Source organism: Cheilinus undulatus, linkage group 2 (assembly GCF_018320785.1).
Source record: "Cheilinus undulatus linkage group 2, ASM1832078v1, whole genome shotgun sequence".
Taxonomy (NCBI): domain Eukaryota; kingdom Metazoa; phylum Chordata; class Actinopteri; order Labriformes; family Labridae; genus Cheilinus; species Cheilinus undulatus.
Genome location: NC_054866.1, coordinates 48,773,592 through 48,792,069, shown reverse-complemented (window position 1 = coordinate 48,792,069; position 18,478 = coordinate 48,773,592). Strand labels below are relative to the sequence as shown.

The window sequence follows — 18,478 nt, the reverse complement described above, 5'->3', positions numbered from 1 at the left end:
GTCTTTTTCATGGCCTTGCAAGACCAAAGCTGTTTTACATGCATTACATCTATGCACAGTGGACTTGCTTATCCCTTTTTGCTCTGTGCATTAATGTGCAGTGGCGGTGGTGCAGCACTGGCTCTGATCATATTGACATGTGACGTCAGAAACATCAAACTTTCTCAGGAAAAGCCTTTTATTAAGATGTAAGAACCCCATCCTGTTAATATCACTTATATTTTTCTATTCTAACAATTTGATGGAGGTCACAAAGACAGGACAGCAAGTATGGAGCTTAAGGGAATTTATTTATTTTCTCAGTAAAAGGCACAAAACCTCCACTACGCATGTATAAACAAACATCTTGATTTGATGGGCACATGAGCACTGTTTTTAATGGAAAAAAAATCTTGATCCGTTCTAGAAGAATTTCACTTACAATCCTGTTCATTAGACCTGTCTATGTTGGTTATATTTAATATTTAATGCTTTATAAAGAGCACAGTTAGCTGGAATCAGATTTTTTTTGTATGCACACATGCTGATTCATGACTGCTGTGATCATGAAGTGTTTCTGTCTCCTCTGTGTTACTTCAGGCTGTCCTGGAGCTCGTAAGAAACAGTTCCTGCAGAGTCTCGTCCAAGCTCTGCAGCTGGAAGCGGAGCACACCGGAAGTCTGAGTCCACACAGGTATGCTCTAATGCCATCGAACTTCACATCACAGCAGGACGATTTGAAGGAATGCCATCTGTAAAACTCCTGATTATTGTAAAGCATTGTTTGAACTTTTAAATGAATTAACTTAAGGGAAACCTGCAGTTATGTGCATGTGTAAAACACTTAACGACTGTTGAGTACAGAAACACGTCCAAATGCAGTTTGGCTGGCTGCTGATAGGAAATTAACGTCACATGTTGGCTGGCTATATGCTGCCTTTGAAGCTCTAAAGCATGATTTTTGAATTGTGATTTCTCCCTCCAGTTTCTTTTGTTCATCTGGAGATTGGTCCTGGTGGCAGTAGCATAAAGCCTCTTACACACTAATAGATTTTTGAATAGTCACTAAGCCTGAGACCATTTTTTCAGATGAACACTATGCACATGGGAAGTACTGTTGATCAGTAAGGGTCTAAATCTCAACATTTTAGCACCAAGGATTTAAATTCTACATAACATGATCGTCTTTAGATCCATCAGGTGATCAGACCTTTGCTGACTTTGGTCAAAAGGAGGAATCTGACCACAATTATTACATTATGTGGACAAAAGTATTCAGCCACCTGACCATCACACCAGCAGTGACTATAATGACATTGTATTCAAACACATTCACACACTTTAATATGGAGTTGGCCCCATTTTTGCTGCTATAACAGCCTCCACTCTACTTGGAAAGCTTTCCACAAGATCTTGGAGTGTTTCTGTGAGAATTTCTGCCTATTCATTCCGTGGAGCATTTGTGATGTTGGGCCAGAGGTCCTAACTCACAATCTCTATTCCAGTTCAACCTAAAGGTGCTGGATGGGGTAGAGGTCAGGGCTCTGTGCAGCCCAGTCAAGTTTTTCCACTCTGAACTCATCAAGCCATGTCTTTATAGTCCTTGCTTTGTGCACTGAGGTACAGTCATGTTGGAATAGAAAAGGGTCTTCCCCAATCTGCTGCCACACAGTTGGAAGCATAGCATTATCCAAAACATCTTGGCATGCTGAAGCCTTAAGCCTGTCCTTCACTGGAGATAAGAGGCCAGACCCTGAAAAACAGCCCTGTACCATTATCCCTCCTCCATCAAACTTCACAGTTGGAACAGTGCAGTCAGGCAGGTAACTTTACATTACAGCTGGAATCAGCAGAGTGTTGGTGGTTTTTACTTGCTTTAGGAGATGTTGCTCTGTGATTTTACAGTCTTCTGCTTCATGGCTGAGTTGCTGTTCTTCCTAAATGCTTCCACTTTTTAATAATGTCACAGTTGACTGTGGAATATCCATCATAGTATCCAAATGGAGAGTGCATGATGGTGCTTGATTTAATCCATCTTTTACGATGGGTCTGACTGAAACACCTGAATTCAATAGTTAATTTTTACCCTGATTAAGTAAGTTGACCCAGGCATTCCTCTTCCCACTGACATTTTCCTTCCCCTCCTTAGAGATCCTGAGGTTTCCCTGGGCATATGTAATCCCTCCACTGAGGTCTGGACCTACTCCGGGGTCTTCTCCCAGTTAGTTGTTTCTGTAAAGACCTCCAAAGGGCGTTACCCAGGAGGCATTTATCCAATACACAAGCCACCTCAGATGGCTTCTTTCAGTGCAAAGGAGCAGCAGCTCGACTCCAAGCTCCTTCTGGATGTTTTCTATTTCTGAGACTGTGCCAGTTTGAGCTGCTTGTGCCTACAGATATCTGCAGTAAAAAAGAATTCAAGTGTGGCTTTAAATGACTGAGTAATAATTGAAAGAAAAGAGAAAGAAGTATGAATTGAGATGAATTCCTGCTGATCATGAAGCACATGCCTGACTTATCCAGAGAGTTATCCTGCATGAAAACTTAAATTACTTTAAGCACTCTCTGGATAACATCCATCCTGTATTTTTACCATCTACTCAAAAAATTATATAATGTTCAAACTGTAGAAATAAGACTCATTAACACTTAAATCCAGGACACAACCAGTGGGAAAAAGACGCAGTTTCAGAGGCACAAGTTCTTCATGTTGACGGTGTTAGCTTCCTCATGTACGGTGCAGAACTTCCCTCTGGTTTGTCGCAGCTCTGAGAAGCCAAATGAAAACCAATTTCACACCCCGGTGATCACAGATCTGGTCCAGAACCTGATGGAAACTGTAGAAGAAGCGAACAGACTCCATCTGTTTCCCTTTTCAGTGTTTCTGCCTGCCAATCAATGCTCCAGTCTTTAAGTATTTACCTCAGCCCTCCATCTGTTTCTCTCCCAGGTCAGCATGCATCCTCCTCATCTTCACTGAGTCTTATTTTTTCACCTTTTGTCCATTTTGAGCCATCTGTTCGTCATCCTTTCACCTCATGTTTATCTCACAGAGACCTTGTTATTCAGAGAAAGTAACGGTGAGATCTCTCTTCCTCTCTCACTCGGTGTCCATGTTTCATATCCGTCATCTTTTTCCCTCCTGATATCTTCTTCTGTTTAATGAGCTCCAGGTTTGTTTGTGTTGTGCTCTGATAAAGAAAACTGAAGCTTGATAAGGAGCCCTGGAGCCATTGCTCTGATGTAGCTTTTCAGCGGGCTGTCACGTCCTCCTCAAATTCGATATTTAAGGTGTCGTGTAGGAATAGAAGTGTTGTTGTTATATTTGGTGAAGGTGTTAGCACTCAGAAACACTTTGTCAGGAGGAGCAGAGATGTGACAACAGGGGTCTGAGAATGTTGATGAAGCTGCTTAAACAATCATACTTAAACTGCTGACATGAAATACTCATATTTAAAGTTTTATTAAGTCTGTAAGTGAAGTAGTTGTTTATAACATTTATAAAAAAACCACAGTACTCTCAGTTTAATCGGATGAGTTGGAGAAAATACAGTGCAATAGAAAGTATTCAGTACTACCAAGCCATGAGGTGAAAGGAAGTGCCTGCAGAGCTCAGAGACAGGATTGGTGACACGAACAGATCCAAGGAAGGCTACAAGAAATTCTGAAGCACTGAAGGTTCCCAAGAGCACAGCAGCTTCCATATTTCTCAAGTGGAAGAAGTTTGGCACAACCAGGACTCTTCCAAGAGCTGGTCACCCAGTCAAACTGAGCAATCGGGGGAGAAATACCTTAGTAAGAGAGGTGACAAAGACCCAGAGGGTCTCTTTGACTGAGCTCCAGAGATCCTGTGTGGAGATGGGACAAAGTTCCAGGAGGACAGCCATCAATGCAGCCCTCCACTGATCTGGGCTTTATGGCAGAGTGGCTAGACAGAAGCCTCTCCTCAGTGCATGAAATTGGAGTTTGATTCTGCAAAAAAGCACCTGAAAGACTATCAGACTGTGAGAAACAAGATACTCTGGTCTGATGAAACCAAGATTGAACTGTTTGGCCTCATTTCTAAATATTGTCCTTGGAGGAAACACACCCCACTTATCTCCTGCCCAATATCACTCTGACAGTGGAGCATGGTGGTGGCAACATCATGTTGTAGGGGTGTTTTTCAGCAGATGGGACTGGAAGACTGGTCAGATGAATGGAGCAGAGTACAGATGAAAACCGATTCCACAGCAGTTAGGACCTCAGAGTGGGCTAAGGCCTTGTCCACAGGGAGACGAGAACGTTATATTTCCGTTTCGTTTTGAAAAAATTTTTCGTAAATACTGGATCGTTTCAGGAAATGTCCTCATAAGCACGGAACCACTGAAAACGACTGAAAATGCTGTAGTATATATTCCAAGCCTGTAAGTGGCGCTGTAATGCTGCCACCAAAAGAGAGAAGAAGATTACATAAAACTGCCACAAAATTTCTCCTGGTTGCCCTTCTGGTTGTTCTCTACAGTGGATCTAAGAACATCCAGTGTGTGTTGTTCTGCATGGTGGTAACGGAGCATCAGATTTTGCTGTAAAAGCCACAATAAGCTCAGTAGGTTCTGCAGCATGAGCGCAGCTCTGTAACCTGCCATTGTTGTTTTGGTTCAACAGTGAATGCGGCGTAAGTGGGCTATGCTATGTATGACGTACTCATTTCAAGAAAGATGCGGTTGGCTGTCCACACAGAGACAAAATGGTAAGCATTTACAGATTTGTTCACTCTGGGACCTGGTTTCAAAAAGTAGTGTTTATGGCCATCCAAAATGCCATTTCCGTGTGTATGACACGCCGATAAGACAAAAAAAACGTTTGCGTATTCTCCTGAATTTGTCTGTGTGTGGACGGGGCCTGGGCCAATGGTTCACTTTCCAACATGACAATGACCCTAATCACACAGCCAAGACAACACAGAGATGGCTTAAGGACAACTCAGTCAAAGTCCTAGAGAGACCCAGCTAGAGCCCTTGACTTGAACCCTATCAAACATCTTTAGAGAGACCTGAAATGGCTGTCCATCAACATGACTGAGCTTGAGATTTGCAAAGAAGAATGGCAGAAAATCCCCCACTCCAAATGTGCAAATATTGTAGTTTCATATTCCAAAAGACTCAAGACCAAATTGCTGCCAAAGGTGCTTCCAACATGCTTGTAAAGGGTCTGAATACTGATGTCATTGTGATATTTCTGTTTTGTTTTTTTTAATTTTGAGAAATTTGCAACATTTTGTAGCAACATAACAAAATACCTCTCTTCTATACCACTATAATCCAGCTAATCCTTACAGGCAGCAGCCATTACTACCAACATCCAGCACAACTAAAGTCCTCCATTGGTACCACCTCGTTCCTCTCAGATGACGCTGATTGGTGGCTGATGGGGCCTTTATGGATCTCATAAAGTTTGAAGGCCACGTGGGCAATCATAGATTGGACCACAATAGAACCCATGGACAAACCCACTCGGGGCTCACATGAGCATGCTAGCTGAGAACTGAATTTATAAACTCAAACCCTGACACATTAAGCAATTTATCTGTGAAGATTAAATCACCTAAATCTCCTTTTCTTGGTTTGTCTCTTCTTCTTCCAATAGAGCCTTAAACACACCTCCCTCTACCATTCCCTCTCCATCTTTAATTACTCCCTCCTCCTCCTTGACGCTGGCCACTGTGTCTCCTGCTGCTCCAGAGACTATGGACTCCTCCAGACCTGAGGATGCGCTGCGGTGGCACTTCATTCAGCTAGACGTGGACTCTAGCGGGGTGCTGAGCGAACGTGAAGCTCGACCTTTTCGTCAGTTCCTGCGACGGAGGCTCAAACCACGACGATGCGCCAAAAAGTTTTCTCAGTACTGTGACAGAGACGGAGACAGAGGACTGACGCTGGAGGAGCTGAGAGTCTGTCTGAGCCTCTGAGGAGGACAAAACCAGGTTTGTGCCCCAAATGACTGTCAAGAAACCTAAAATATTAAATGTTACTTTCCCTTTTCTCACGTCATGTCATGTGTGAGCATACATTATTTATAAAAAAAATCATCTGAGGAACATGAAAGTCCTCTGAACGAGCTGCAAAAAGTTTTTGAAACTTTGCATTTCAAATTATTCATTTCTTTCCTTTAGCAGTAAAACTGCCATCAGATAAAATTTACCCAAGGCTGACAGCTTATCTGTCATGTGGGGTACAACAAGGCTGCATCATGGGCCCCATTACACTACATGCTCCCATTAGGTAAACTTATAGAAAAGAACAATACCAGTGAAGATACAAAGCTCTATTTCCCTATAAAACCAAACAAACAGTCAGACTTAAACACAGTCTAGATGACATCAAATACTGGATAACCAAACATTTTTTACAAATAAATAAAAGCAGAACAGAAGTGATTGTCTTTGACCTGCCAAATGCCATCAAACAGGTCCATAGCAGCTTACAATGCCTATAAAAAGTATTAACCCCCTTGGATTTTTAGAAACTTTTTTTTTGTTTTATAAGTTAACAACAATCAACATAATTTGGCTTTTATGCCAAAAATAATTTGCAAAAAACTCTTTAATGTCTAAGTGAAAACGGATTTCTACTATTTAAGTCAATTGAATAAAAATAAGTCATGTAAAATAAGTGACTGCATAAATATTCACCCCTTCAAGTTAGTATTTAGTAGAGTCACCTTTGGCTGCAGTCACAGCTCTGAGTCTGTGTGGAAGGCTTGAATCAGACTTGCACATCTGGACACTAACAATTAATTCCATTCTTCTTTGCAAAACTGCTAAAGCTCTGCCAGGTTGCAAGGGGATCAGACTTGAACAGCCCTTTTCAAGTCCTCCACAAATTCTCTCTTGGATAGAGGTCTGGGCTTTGACTCAGCCACTCCAGAACATTCCCCTTGATGACCTTAAAAACCACTTCTGTGTAGCTTTTGCTGTACGCTTCAGCTCGATGACTTGCCGGAAAAAAACGATTTTTTCAAGTTTAAGTTCTCTTGCAGACTGAATAAGATTGTCCTCCAGGATTTTCCTATATTTTGCCGCCTTCATTCTAACCTCTACCTTTATAAGCCTACCAAGGCCAGCTGCTGAGAAGCATCCCCACAGCATGATGCTGCCACCAGCATGCTTCACAGTGGGATGATTTTTGTGATGATGTGTTTGGTGGCAAAAAGCTCCATTTTGGTTTCATCAGACCAAAGAACTTCCTTCTTCTTGACCATGGAGTCTTCCACATGCCTTTTAGTGAACTCTAGTCCAGGTTTAATCTTAATTTTCTTCAACAGTGTCTTTCTCTTCGCCACTCTCTCATAAAGCTTTGACTGGTGATGAACCCAGCCAACAGTTGTCTGCAGAGTCTCTCCCATCTCAGCTGCTGAAGCTTGTAACTCCTTCAGAGTAGTCATAGGTGTCTTGATGGCCTCTGTCACTAGTCTCCTTTTTGCAAGGCCTCTCAGTTCGTGAGGACAGCCTGATCTAGGCAGATTTACACATATGCTGTATTCCTTCCATTTCTTGATGATGGATTTAACTGAACTCTGAGGGATGTTCAGTGCCTTGGAATGTTTTTTTATCCATCCCCTGATGTATACTTTTTCACTAACCTTTTCTCTGAGTTGCTTGAAGTGTTCTTTTGTCTCCAAGGTGTAATAGTAGCCAGGAATACAGAAGAATTTTATTAATTTGGATGTTATAGAAATGTGTGATGTCTTTGTCAATTAGACGCTATCATGATGTCTTTATGTACTTCATAAGGCTGACAGCAGGATAGGATACTCCCCTCGATGGAGATAGGACACGTGTGGGTGATAGAGGACGGATGATGAAGGGATGAGGGCTAGACTTCTGGGGTGGAGGACGATTGCAACAGTCATGCTGAAATGACTGACTGTGAAAGATAGGTTTTAAAATATGTCGGCAGCAGGACGATTGGTCAAAAGAGGTTGTGGTGGAATCTAGTTGGTTTGGCACCTGAGTGAGTAAATGGCCTCAGTCAGCTGATCACCAGAGCGGGAGACAGGGAGCAGAAAAGACATGAACATATGATGATTGAATGATGAATGAGTATGAAACAGTTTCCCTCTTGGACATGTGCTAAGCTTCATTTAATGAGATTTGGCTTTTTGCTAAAAATCTGAGACATCCATAACTGACTGACAGCTGATGTGATACATCACTGAGCTCTCCCTCTGTGCCTCACAGCGTCACCGTGGCTCCTCGCTGGTCTTCCAGCTGAGATAAAAGCGTCTTTTTCTCCTCTCTGCTCCCGCTGCTCACAGGAGAGTTGAGTGTTTCTGACCGGCTGCCGGACTAATTCCACACACCGATGTCAGTGTGTGTGTTTCTTTATAAAATCAAAACAAGCATAGGCAACGGTTAAATGGGTTGCTTGTCAGTGAGCAATCAGTCACAGCTCAGCCGTGACATAGACTCACTAATCAGGCTGCTCCAGGTCTGTGTGTCTGTGCGTTATTTTGAGTGTATCATTTGTTGAGCCTGCCTTGGTCAAAGAGTCGTCGTCTTCAGAGTGAATATTTACCGTGTTTCTGTCTCAATCACACAGAGCTTACTGTACCTTACTGCACACACTCATTGACCTTCATGGAAACACTGTATGTCATAAAGATGCCCTGATTGTAAGGAATACCAGAATTGATATCTAAAATAATTATTTCATTGGCCCACAGCAAATTCTAAAAAAATCCAATGACCATTTTTTGACTGTATTGTACCTCTTTGTTTTTACACGAGGTGCTGCTGTGTTTACTCTGCAAACAAACATTTTGTCAAAAAGGAATTCAATGACTGAACAGAGATCTGTTAACGGCAAACAGATTACCAAAACTACGATACAACTACTTTTACTGCAGTAAAAGCAGCATGAACTGCTCCATCTCATTGTCCAATTTACAAGCATATTCAACTTATTGCTTTAAAGCAGTGGTTCCCAAGATGGAGTCCAGGACCCCCTGGGGTGGCGCCAAAGGAGGGGCAGGGCTTTGTCTGCTCTAAGGTTGTCAAGTTTAGATTTGCAAATATTAAGTAAAATCATGATAAAGCACTTAAACAGTTTATAAACTGTTTTATTTTAAGAAAAACCTGTGAAGAGCCACTTCCTTAGGGTTTTATCCATGAAACAATTAATGGATGTTGATTTTTGGCAACAATATGATGCTGTACTTTTTTTTTTTTTTCGTGCATGGGGGGGTCAGCTTGGCTTTGTAACAAGTAGGGGGGCCTCCAAGGAAAAATGGTTGGGAACCCCTGCTTTAAAGTAACAACACTCTTATGAAGTTCTGGCAGCAAAATTGCTCTTACTTTGTTTGGATGTGGTGTTCAGCCATCAGCATCCTCCCTCTGTGCTGCAGTGTCATTCCCATCCTGATCAGTGGATGACCAGGGGCATACTGAGACACAGTTTCATGCAGTTTCTTTCATTTATTTCTTAAAGTTATGCAGTTTCTGTATGATTGCAATTGTAAAATAGATGTAAACCTAATCTTAATAGGCTCTTTGTCCTCATAAGGTCCCAATGATGAACAAATATCAGATGAGGGACAAAAAGTGAAGAACACAAAAATCAGTGGGAATAGAGGACAGTGGGGACATTTGAGCCCTAAATGGACCTTTATGCTGGAGTTGTCATCAGAAAATTATTACATACTTATGATCCCTGCACTTCACAACAAAATGGGTGTTCTCACAGGTTAGCTAATTTATCTGGCGTGAAGGTGATTAAAATCATGAATGACTTAGTCTTGCTACACATCTAGCCAGCTGAAGGGAGACAAGAGTCTTGAGGAGTCCTGTACTGTACTCTACTGTACTTCTTGATAAACATTACATAATTTTGATACTTTGATAGTGCTTCTCTAAGCAAAGTTTACTCCTTGTTCTCCATCAGGAGCTCTTTGCTGTGATGTGATATCATCTGCAAGCCACACATATAAGCCTATCTATTCTATTAAATGCATTATGAATGCCTACCCAGCCCTGTAAATGTCATCTGTACCTTTATTTTTGCTGGTTGTTGTGCCATTTTTTTTTTTTTAAAGACAAAAAGGTGAATGTTCTGGAGTGGCCGAGTCAAAGCCCAGACCTCAATCAAGGAGAGGCTTTGTGGACAGAGCTTGAGCAGTTTTGCAAAGAAGAATGGAGTAACATGTTAGTGTCCAGATGTGCAGCCTGATTGAGACCTAACCACACAGACTCAGTGCTGTGATTGCAGCCAAAGATGACTCTACTTAATACTGACTTGAAGGGGGTGAATATTTATGCAATCACTTATTTAACATTACATGTTTTTATTAAATTGACATAACTTTGTAGAACTTTTTCACTTCGACATTCAAGAGTTTTTTTTGTGATAAAAAGTCAAATTTTGTTGACCATTATTGATTTATAAAATGAATAAGAGTAAAACATCGAAGCGGTTGAAAGCTTGTGTATAGGAACTGTATTTTTATGTTTGTGGCCCTCAGTGATTAAAGTCTGGACTACCCTGCTCTAATCCGTGGCAGCCAGCTGGTGGAAGCTTTTCAAGTTTCACATAAATGCTGATAATAAACACGCGTTCTGTAACACCTCTGCTTGTCAGAAAAATGTTTACATAGCTCTGCTTTTCATGGAGGCTCCACACAGTTTGATATGTTCAGAGTACAAGTGAGGAAAGGAGAAAGAGATAATAGTCAGTGAAATACAAGAGAGAGCAGGAGTCTCAAGGAGGGAGATAGAGAGGAAGGAGGAGCAGCAGAAAATTCACATGTAAAGAAAAAGGGTGAGGAAGAGAGAGAGAGGTGTGACATTAAGACAATGTGTGAAAAGAAGAGCTAGTAGGTGAGGAAGAGGCTGCAGATGTTCACAGAGAGGAGAGATTTACTTGAGCTCCAATTAACACAACTGTTATAAACTTCTTCCTTAACTGTGTTTGTATTTATTTTCTCTTTATTGATTTATTTATTTTTCTTCTTTTTTGCCAACAGACACGAGATAATTCCCCTGGTGACAGAGATCAGCTCTTCTCCACATCACCGTTACACCTCCGAATTCAGATAATTCAGCTGTAAAAATCACAGGATTTTATACTGCATTGTAAAAAGTCAAATCTAAGCCAGTGTATTGGTTGAGTTTTTTGACCTGATCTGTTTATTATAGAATTCAGGTGTTTCAATCAAACCTGTTGCCACAGGTGTATAAAATCAAGCACCTAGCCATGCAGTCTCCATTTACAAACATTTATTATCCTAATTGTGTCATTCTGAAGAGCTCAGTAGTACTGTGATGGATGCCACCTTTGCAGTAAGACGGCTGGAGAAATTTCATCCCTGCTGGATATTGTATGGTCAACTGTAAGGGATTTTATTAGAAAGTGGAAAAGTTTAGGAACAACAGCAGCTCAGCCTTGAAGCAGAAGACCACGTAAAATCACAGTGCCAGGTCAAACACTCAAAGGCGCATGGTGCGTAGCAGAGATGGGGACTCGAGTCACACTTAAGTCACACACACCAGTGACGTGAGACTTGACTTGGACTCGCAAAAGACTCAAGACTTAACTCGGGCTCTAGATTTGAGACTCATACACAATCTTCAGTTTTTAATGTTTCCATCATAATCTCCTGTCCCCCCTGTCACTCTTTATCACATTGTCCCTTTCCTTTTAACCGTTCGTGTGTCTTTCACGCAGCAGCAGCAACAGCTGCTCTCCTTTCATACTCGTTGTCTTTCATGCTGCATAATAATGACACATAAAAACACAATGCTCTCACACACACCCACCCACACTAAAACGCACGCTAACATGTTGGTAGTGTAGACTTCAGGCTTCTATCTGTTGAGGACAGACATTTCAGAATACCAGAGAATAAACACAGACTGGAACATTCTCCAAATGTTAGTTGCAAGTCTAAGACTAGCAAAAATAGATGATTACTATAATAACTCTGCTAAAAAGTAAGTAAAGTTTTCATCACAGATATAAAAACGAGACTAAACTGTCACTTCTGGACCGTTGGACATTAAAAATCAATGATATTTCTCTAATGTGCATTTAAGTTTTTTCATTATTTTTATCTGTGTATTTTTGATCAATGGAAGAATTGATAGTAGATTAATGGACTAAAACAGAACTAAAATGTTTCCGAGTTTTCCTCGATAAAATAAGACTAAATATTTTAAAGATGAAAATGAATGAGAACTGGGCTTTGATGCACATTTATGTCAAGTTTGCAGAAGATCGCTGGAATGGTTCTTAGGATATCAAGAACAGCCTGGATGGACAGACAACTAGAAACCATGATGCTTTCAGCCTCGGCTACCACTACTAAGGGGGCATTTCAAAATTAAACAAACAAACACCATGAACAGAAGTAACTAAACATGCAAGTGACACTAGATCTGGTGGGAGAACATACGAGAATTTTCAAAAATGTTGAACTTTTCCTTTAATTTTGCTGTATTATTTTGTTCTCCTGATCTCTTTGTCTCTACTGTTTTTCATTAGCTACATTTATATATATTGATGTAACATATTTTAATGAACGCTTTGGCACTGTTATCTCGTCTTTTGTACATTTTATTCACACCAAATTGCTCTGAGTCATTGCTGATGCTGATGCTCTGGACTCTAATGAATAATTGAATGTTTTTAAAGTGATTGTAATAAAATGACTTCATCCGTTTCCCTGAATATAAGCAGTGACACTCTGAACATTGATGGTAATTGTCAGCGATAGCTCATGTCGTGTTGTTATTTGTTTGCTCTCTCAGGAAGATCGCTTGTTGCCACAGAAACCGCTGCTTCACAGTAAATGAATAATCAGATCAAGAGGAAACAATAAAGTCACAGCAGGTCTCATAACAGTAAACAGTAAACATTATCTCTCAGGATGCACTGGCTCCTTTCCAGGGTCATCAGTGGTTTTTCTTGTGATTAGATAAGGTGATAATGAGACGTCCTATCAGCAGCAGGGTTGAGCCATGTGTCCAGGCTGGTTTCTTTTCTTCTGTGGTGTCCAGACTCAGCCTGAGGGTCACCATGACGATTGGTTATTGTCTGTTTATTGTCTTCAGCTGTTAAAGAAAACGTTTGATGACATAAAGCACCAATAACACCCTGAGGTGTTAAGAAACAACAACGTTAAGAAACGGTATGTTTAGTGTCAGTGATGGCCTCCTGCTTATCTGTCTCTGAGGGACAGTCTGCAGACGTCAAGAGAGGATTTAACTCATTTAAAAATAGTGGCAAACAGTACATGTGGAAAGTGTGGCAGGCTGCATGGTGGGACAGTGGTTAGTGCTGACACCTTACAGCAAGAAGGTTCCCGGTTTGTGTTTTTCATGTTCTCTAAGTGCATGTGTGGGTGCTTGTTCCCACAGTCTAAACACATGCACATTAATTAGGTTTACTGATGACTTTAAAACAATCCCCGTAGATGTGAGTGTAGGCGTGCCGGGTTGTTTGCCTTTATATGTCAGCCCTCTGATTGACTGGTGATCAGTCCAGGGTGTAACCCTGCCTCCTACCCAATGACAGCTAGGATTAGCGGGATAGGTAATGGATGGATGTACAAACAGCCTAGCTTTAAATGGTTATTAAAAGCCTGGTAACAGGGCTGACATACAGAAACAAAAAAAACAGCACTAACACAGGCTTTAATGAAAGGTTTGAAGAAACTAGTCACACACTCAAAACGTTAAAATGTGCTCTTATAGTGACTCCATGTTAGAGTTACCCATCAACTAACAAGTATGTCTACAGACTGTGGGAGGAGGTCGGAGTACCCAGAGAGAACCCCCACATGCAAAAGAGGAATATGTAAACTCCACACCTAAAGGTCCTGTCTATGGGGTTTCAAACCAGGATCCTTCTTGCTGTAAGAGAACTGATCCATTCATTTTGTCACTCATTCAGTCTGTTTTATTGTGAACATCTACAGTGCCTATAAAAAAAGAGTCCACATCCTTGGATGTTTTACCCTTTTACTGATTTTATAAATCAATCATGGTTGCTAGCCTTCCAGGGCTTGCTGCTGAGAAGCATCCCCACAGCATGATGCTGCCACCACTGTGCTTTACAGTGAGGATGGTGTGTTTATAGTGTTCCGCGTCCTGTCTGATGTCCAAAAAGCACCATTTTAGTCTCATCAGACCAAAGAACTTTCTTCCTTTTGACCATGAAGTCTCCCACATGCCCTTTGGTGAACTCTAGTCCAGATTTAATCTGACTTTTCTTCAACAGTGTCTTTCTCTTTGCCACTCTCCCATAAAGCTTTGACTGGTGATGAACCCAGCCAACAGTTGTCTGCAGAGTCTCTCCCATCTCAGCTGCTGAAGCTTGTAACTCCTTCAGAGTAGTCATAGGTGTCTTGATGGCCTCTGTCACTAGTCTCCTTTTTGCAAGGCCTCTCAGTTCGTGAGGACAGCAGATTTACACATGTGCTATATTTCCTCTGTTTAACTGAACTCTGTGGGATGTTCAGTGCCTTGGGAAAGTTTTTACAGTATATCCATCCCGCTGACTTATTCTTTTCAAGAACCTTTTTCTCTGAGTTACTTGTAGTGTTTTTTAATCTTCATGGTGTAATGGTAGCCAGGAATACTTATTAACCAGTGACTGGACCTTCCAAACACAGGTGTCTTTATACTCCAATCACTTGAGACACATTCACTGCACTCAGGTGATCCTCATTTCACTAACTGTGAGACTACTAGCCCCAACTGTCTGGACCTGTGTTGAATTAGGTCAGTCAATTTAATATTTATGCAGTCACTTATTTTACATTACATAGTTTCTATTTCATCGACATTGCTTTGTAGAAATCTGTTTTCACTTTGACATTAAAGAGGGCTTTTTTTTTGCAAAAAAAAGGCTAAATTATACTGATTATGATTCATCTTAAAAAATCAATAAAAGGAGGTGAATACTTTTATCGGCATTGCACATTGTATACTGTACTTAATGAAACACACAAGGCTTATAGTTTCAACTACAAAGAAAACCAGAGTAGGTGCAAAACTTTGATTTATCCAGGAGATACACACAGAAACAAACAACAAAAATGGAAATGAGGCCGCCAGTCAAACACGAAACAAAGAGAGACATCCTATTATAAATCTTTACATAACAAACAGGCTTATATTTGACTTTGATTTTTTCTTTTTATTTTATAAATTCCTTGATACTAAGAATATATAAAGGATGGAATATGCATTACATTTTAAAAAGGGATTCCTTCGCATTAACATAAAACATTTTTAATATGAAGTCAGAGCAATGGCAATGTGAAGTAGAATAAAAATCAAACACACATTTTTGATTTCTATCAAAAGAAAAACACCAAACCACATATAGATATAACTGCAGGAAGACATTATTGGTTTTATGTTGGACAGGAAATTGAATAAAAGCATTTAAATTATTTTCAGAATTGCATTTAAAGTATGAATAAGTTGAAAGTTTTATCAGGGTGGACTGTGAGTTATGAGGTATTACGAGAAAACAGGCAAATCTATGTGAAATGAAACATTTGATACTCCTATGCAGCTGTAGTGGAATCAGTCTGCTTCATAAACAGGTGTTCGACTGTGAGGTTTGACTGTTCAGAGCTGCTTACCTGCTCTCACCCAAACATGGGGCTATAAGAGCTGTGGTGTGTCTGTAACCAGCAGATGGTGCTCTGTCTCTGAGGCAGCAGCTCCGGCAGCACTCATATAAACTGTTCAGGCTCCCCTGACACACCCAGATGATCCCAGCCTGAGCAGAGGAGATGGAAACGGAGCATGATGACAGATTGAATAAAAACAGACATATAGATTTTATAATAACATAGGCAGTTTATGAGACGGAGGCAGCAGAGGCACAGCAGTATGGATTGTGTAAATGATATGATATTTGTATGAATTATAGATGAGCTGGAGCATTTAAAGCTATGTTTGTATGGTGACTATGTGCATGTTTCTCTCTCTCTCTCTCTGTCCCAGGCTGACACACTGAGTGCTTTTCTGAGCTCATGACTAACAACAGAGAAAAAGGCCTGCAGGTCACACACAGACATCAATCTGCCAAGGATTTAGATCAAGAGCACACCCACAAACACAGAGTAGTTTCCCTGGGACATTTGCATGCTGGGATTAATCTATAATTCATCCAGTAAAATCCATACCTGCCATTTTCTCCTGGCTGTTTCTTCTGATCACAAGGCCACACGTCAAGATGGAAACAATGAAAGCTTCATCATAGGAACATGCTGAGCAAGGCACACCAGGCTAACACTAAATATAAGAGCATGCATTTATACATAGACCAGGGTGAGCTTTAACATCAAATTAGGTAGAATTAAAAGCCACATGACTCTCTTCAAGATTTGCAAGAAAAAATGAACAATACATTTTTAATCCTGTATCACATAAACCCACACCTTAAGCACGTGTAAATTCAGCCACCAGGGTGCCATAAGTCCCTACAACACCCACAGATGATGTCAAGGGGAATTATGGGAGTAATTCCCAGCTTCTCCACCCCCAACCAACAGATAAAAACACCAAATGGTCCGTGAAGAAGAACATGCAGCCAGTAGCAGACAATAGCTATCAGGTCACACTTCGCTGTGCCAACCCTGGTCCTGCACTGCTCTGGCCTCCTGATCCTCCAGGCCCATGTCCCATTTCTCCAGATGTCCTCCCAGCTGACCCCTCCACGACACGCACGGTTGCCCCCAGCATCTGGACTAGCCTACCTGAGCCCTTTTACTGTGAAGCAGGGTCCTGAGCCCCCCCTGTGCGCGGGGGAGCTGAATCAGGTCCGGGAGAGAGTGCTAGGTACCTGTGAAAGTGCTGCTGCCATTCCCAAGTCAGGCAGCTGACCCATCCAGTCTTCTCTCTCCTGATTACACAAATGGTCTTGCCAACAATACCCAAAGATGCACCGAAGAGAAGTTCTCTTAAAGGAGTCCAGTCCACTCTGTCCATCAGTCAACATCCAGACTTCATAAGAGTGTAGTAAGACCAGGAGGACCAAGAACCAGAAGACTCTTACTAAATGATCCACATGGCCCTGTGGCTGGGGGCCGCTGCTCTAGGGTAGAGGTTCTCAAACTTTCAGCCTGTGATCCCCAAAATAACTGCGCCGGACACTGAGGACCCCCAGCATCCCTGGAGGTGGTTAAAGAGTACGATGTTGTTTAAAGCTGTGGTTCTCAACTAGTCAGGAATCAGCACCCACCACCTCCTCCTTAAGAGAAATCATGACCCAAATTTTGAAAAAAATCTTAATTTCTTCCATGAATGTTGATTAATCAGAAGTCACTGGTTAATCAGTTTTCTTGGCTACTATTACACCATGAAGACATAGGAACATTCCAAAAAAAAAGGTTGATGTTTGGACACTAAGAAGAAAAACTTCATTTTCCCTACATAGCATGGAGGTTTGGTAATGTCTTGAAGAATTTCCTTGTTATCTTGGGTAAACCAGCTTTATTTCCCAACAAAAGGGAGATCTTTCAGAAAAGTACTGAATTTTACTAGTAATCACAGGAAAAACCTAAAAAAAAATGTACGAAATTACTGTATGTCCACTTAGGGCTTCCGTAGATAGTTTTTTGGGGTTTTTTTTGTCATTTTCTTTTTCCCTGGCAACCCTCTAGAAAGAGCTCCTGGACCCACTTTTGGGTCCCGGCCCACCAGTTGAGAACCATTGGTGTATTAATGCATCCTGGTTTTATCATATTGATCTACTTTTGCCCACATGCTCAGGTACCTGGAAAGCCACACAATAACCATGGTCCATCACAAGTTAGCAGCAAACATGAATGAGATACAGCAACAGAACGGCAGCCTCTGGTATTTCTTATTGTCTAATAATTCTTCCTTCATAGGTTGTTTGCATCAAGAGATTTCAAATGTCTATTGTGGGTCAGGTGGGGGACAGCCATTAGGAATCAATGGGAAAGAAGGAAAGTTAGTACTTTAAAGCTCTACATGTGCCTGTATGCTGCAATTACTGAGAAAGATTCCAAATTTATTGAGTATAATCCCTAAACTTTATACAAAAAAAAAAGAGTACTTTTTCACAGTTCTACTAATTTACCTGGTATGGAGGTGATCAATATCACAAATGGCTCAGTTCTGCAAACCTGAAAGTGTTTAGCATTGTCTAGACACTTGGTTTCCAAACTGGGGTCTGGGACAGCTCTTTTACGTGAGCCACTGTAGTCAGCTCCTGTTTGTTATTTAATGTTTAATCCACATTTAAAAAGCCAAACTGGTGCCAGATGAAGAGCCATTTGGGAGCCAAACAGCCAGTTCTACTGAGCCAGAGTGGTGCTGGATGCAGCTGGCTGATGCAGCAAAGTGCCAAATTGGCATATGCCCCGATACCTGACCTGATCGCTTCTCCTCTCACTCCTGTGTGCCTTCTGTGTTTGCACACTGCCCTGCAGTCTCATGCCCTTATATGGGCATGAAAAAAGGGTGTTTCTCTTTGCT

The 18,478-nt window shown here is 41.2% G+C and overlaps 1 protein-coding gene across 3 annotated transcripts in view; it reads left to right on the top strand.

Moving 5' to 3' along the window:
- Positions 1–16,075, top strand: part of LOC121518328 (SPARC-related modular calcium-binding protein 1-like) — a 31,990-nt gene extending 15,915 nt beyond the window's left edge. For 2 of the 3 annotated variants that reach the window (XM_041800589.1, XM_041800573.1), the window contains exons 9-11: positions 580–673; positions 5,608–5,944; positions 10,981–12,669. In XM_041800589.1, the coding sequence (XP_041656523.1) occupies positions 580–673; positions 5,608–5,929 (416 nt within the window). In that variant the 3' untranslated portion in view covers positions 5,930–5,944; positions 10,981–12,669. Of the gene's footprint in view, positions 1–579; positions 674–5,607; positions 5,945–10,980; positions 12,670–15,976 lie in introns of those variants that run through there. The other variant, XM_041800582.1, reaches the window with a different exon arrangement.
- The last annotated feature ends 2,403 nt before the right edge of the window (positions 16,076–18,478 follow it).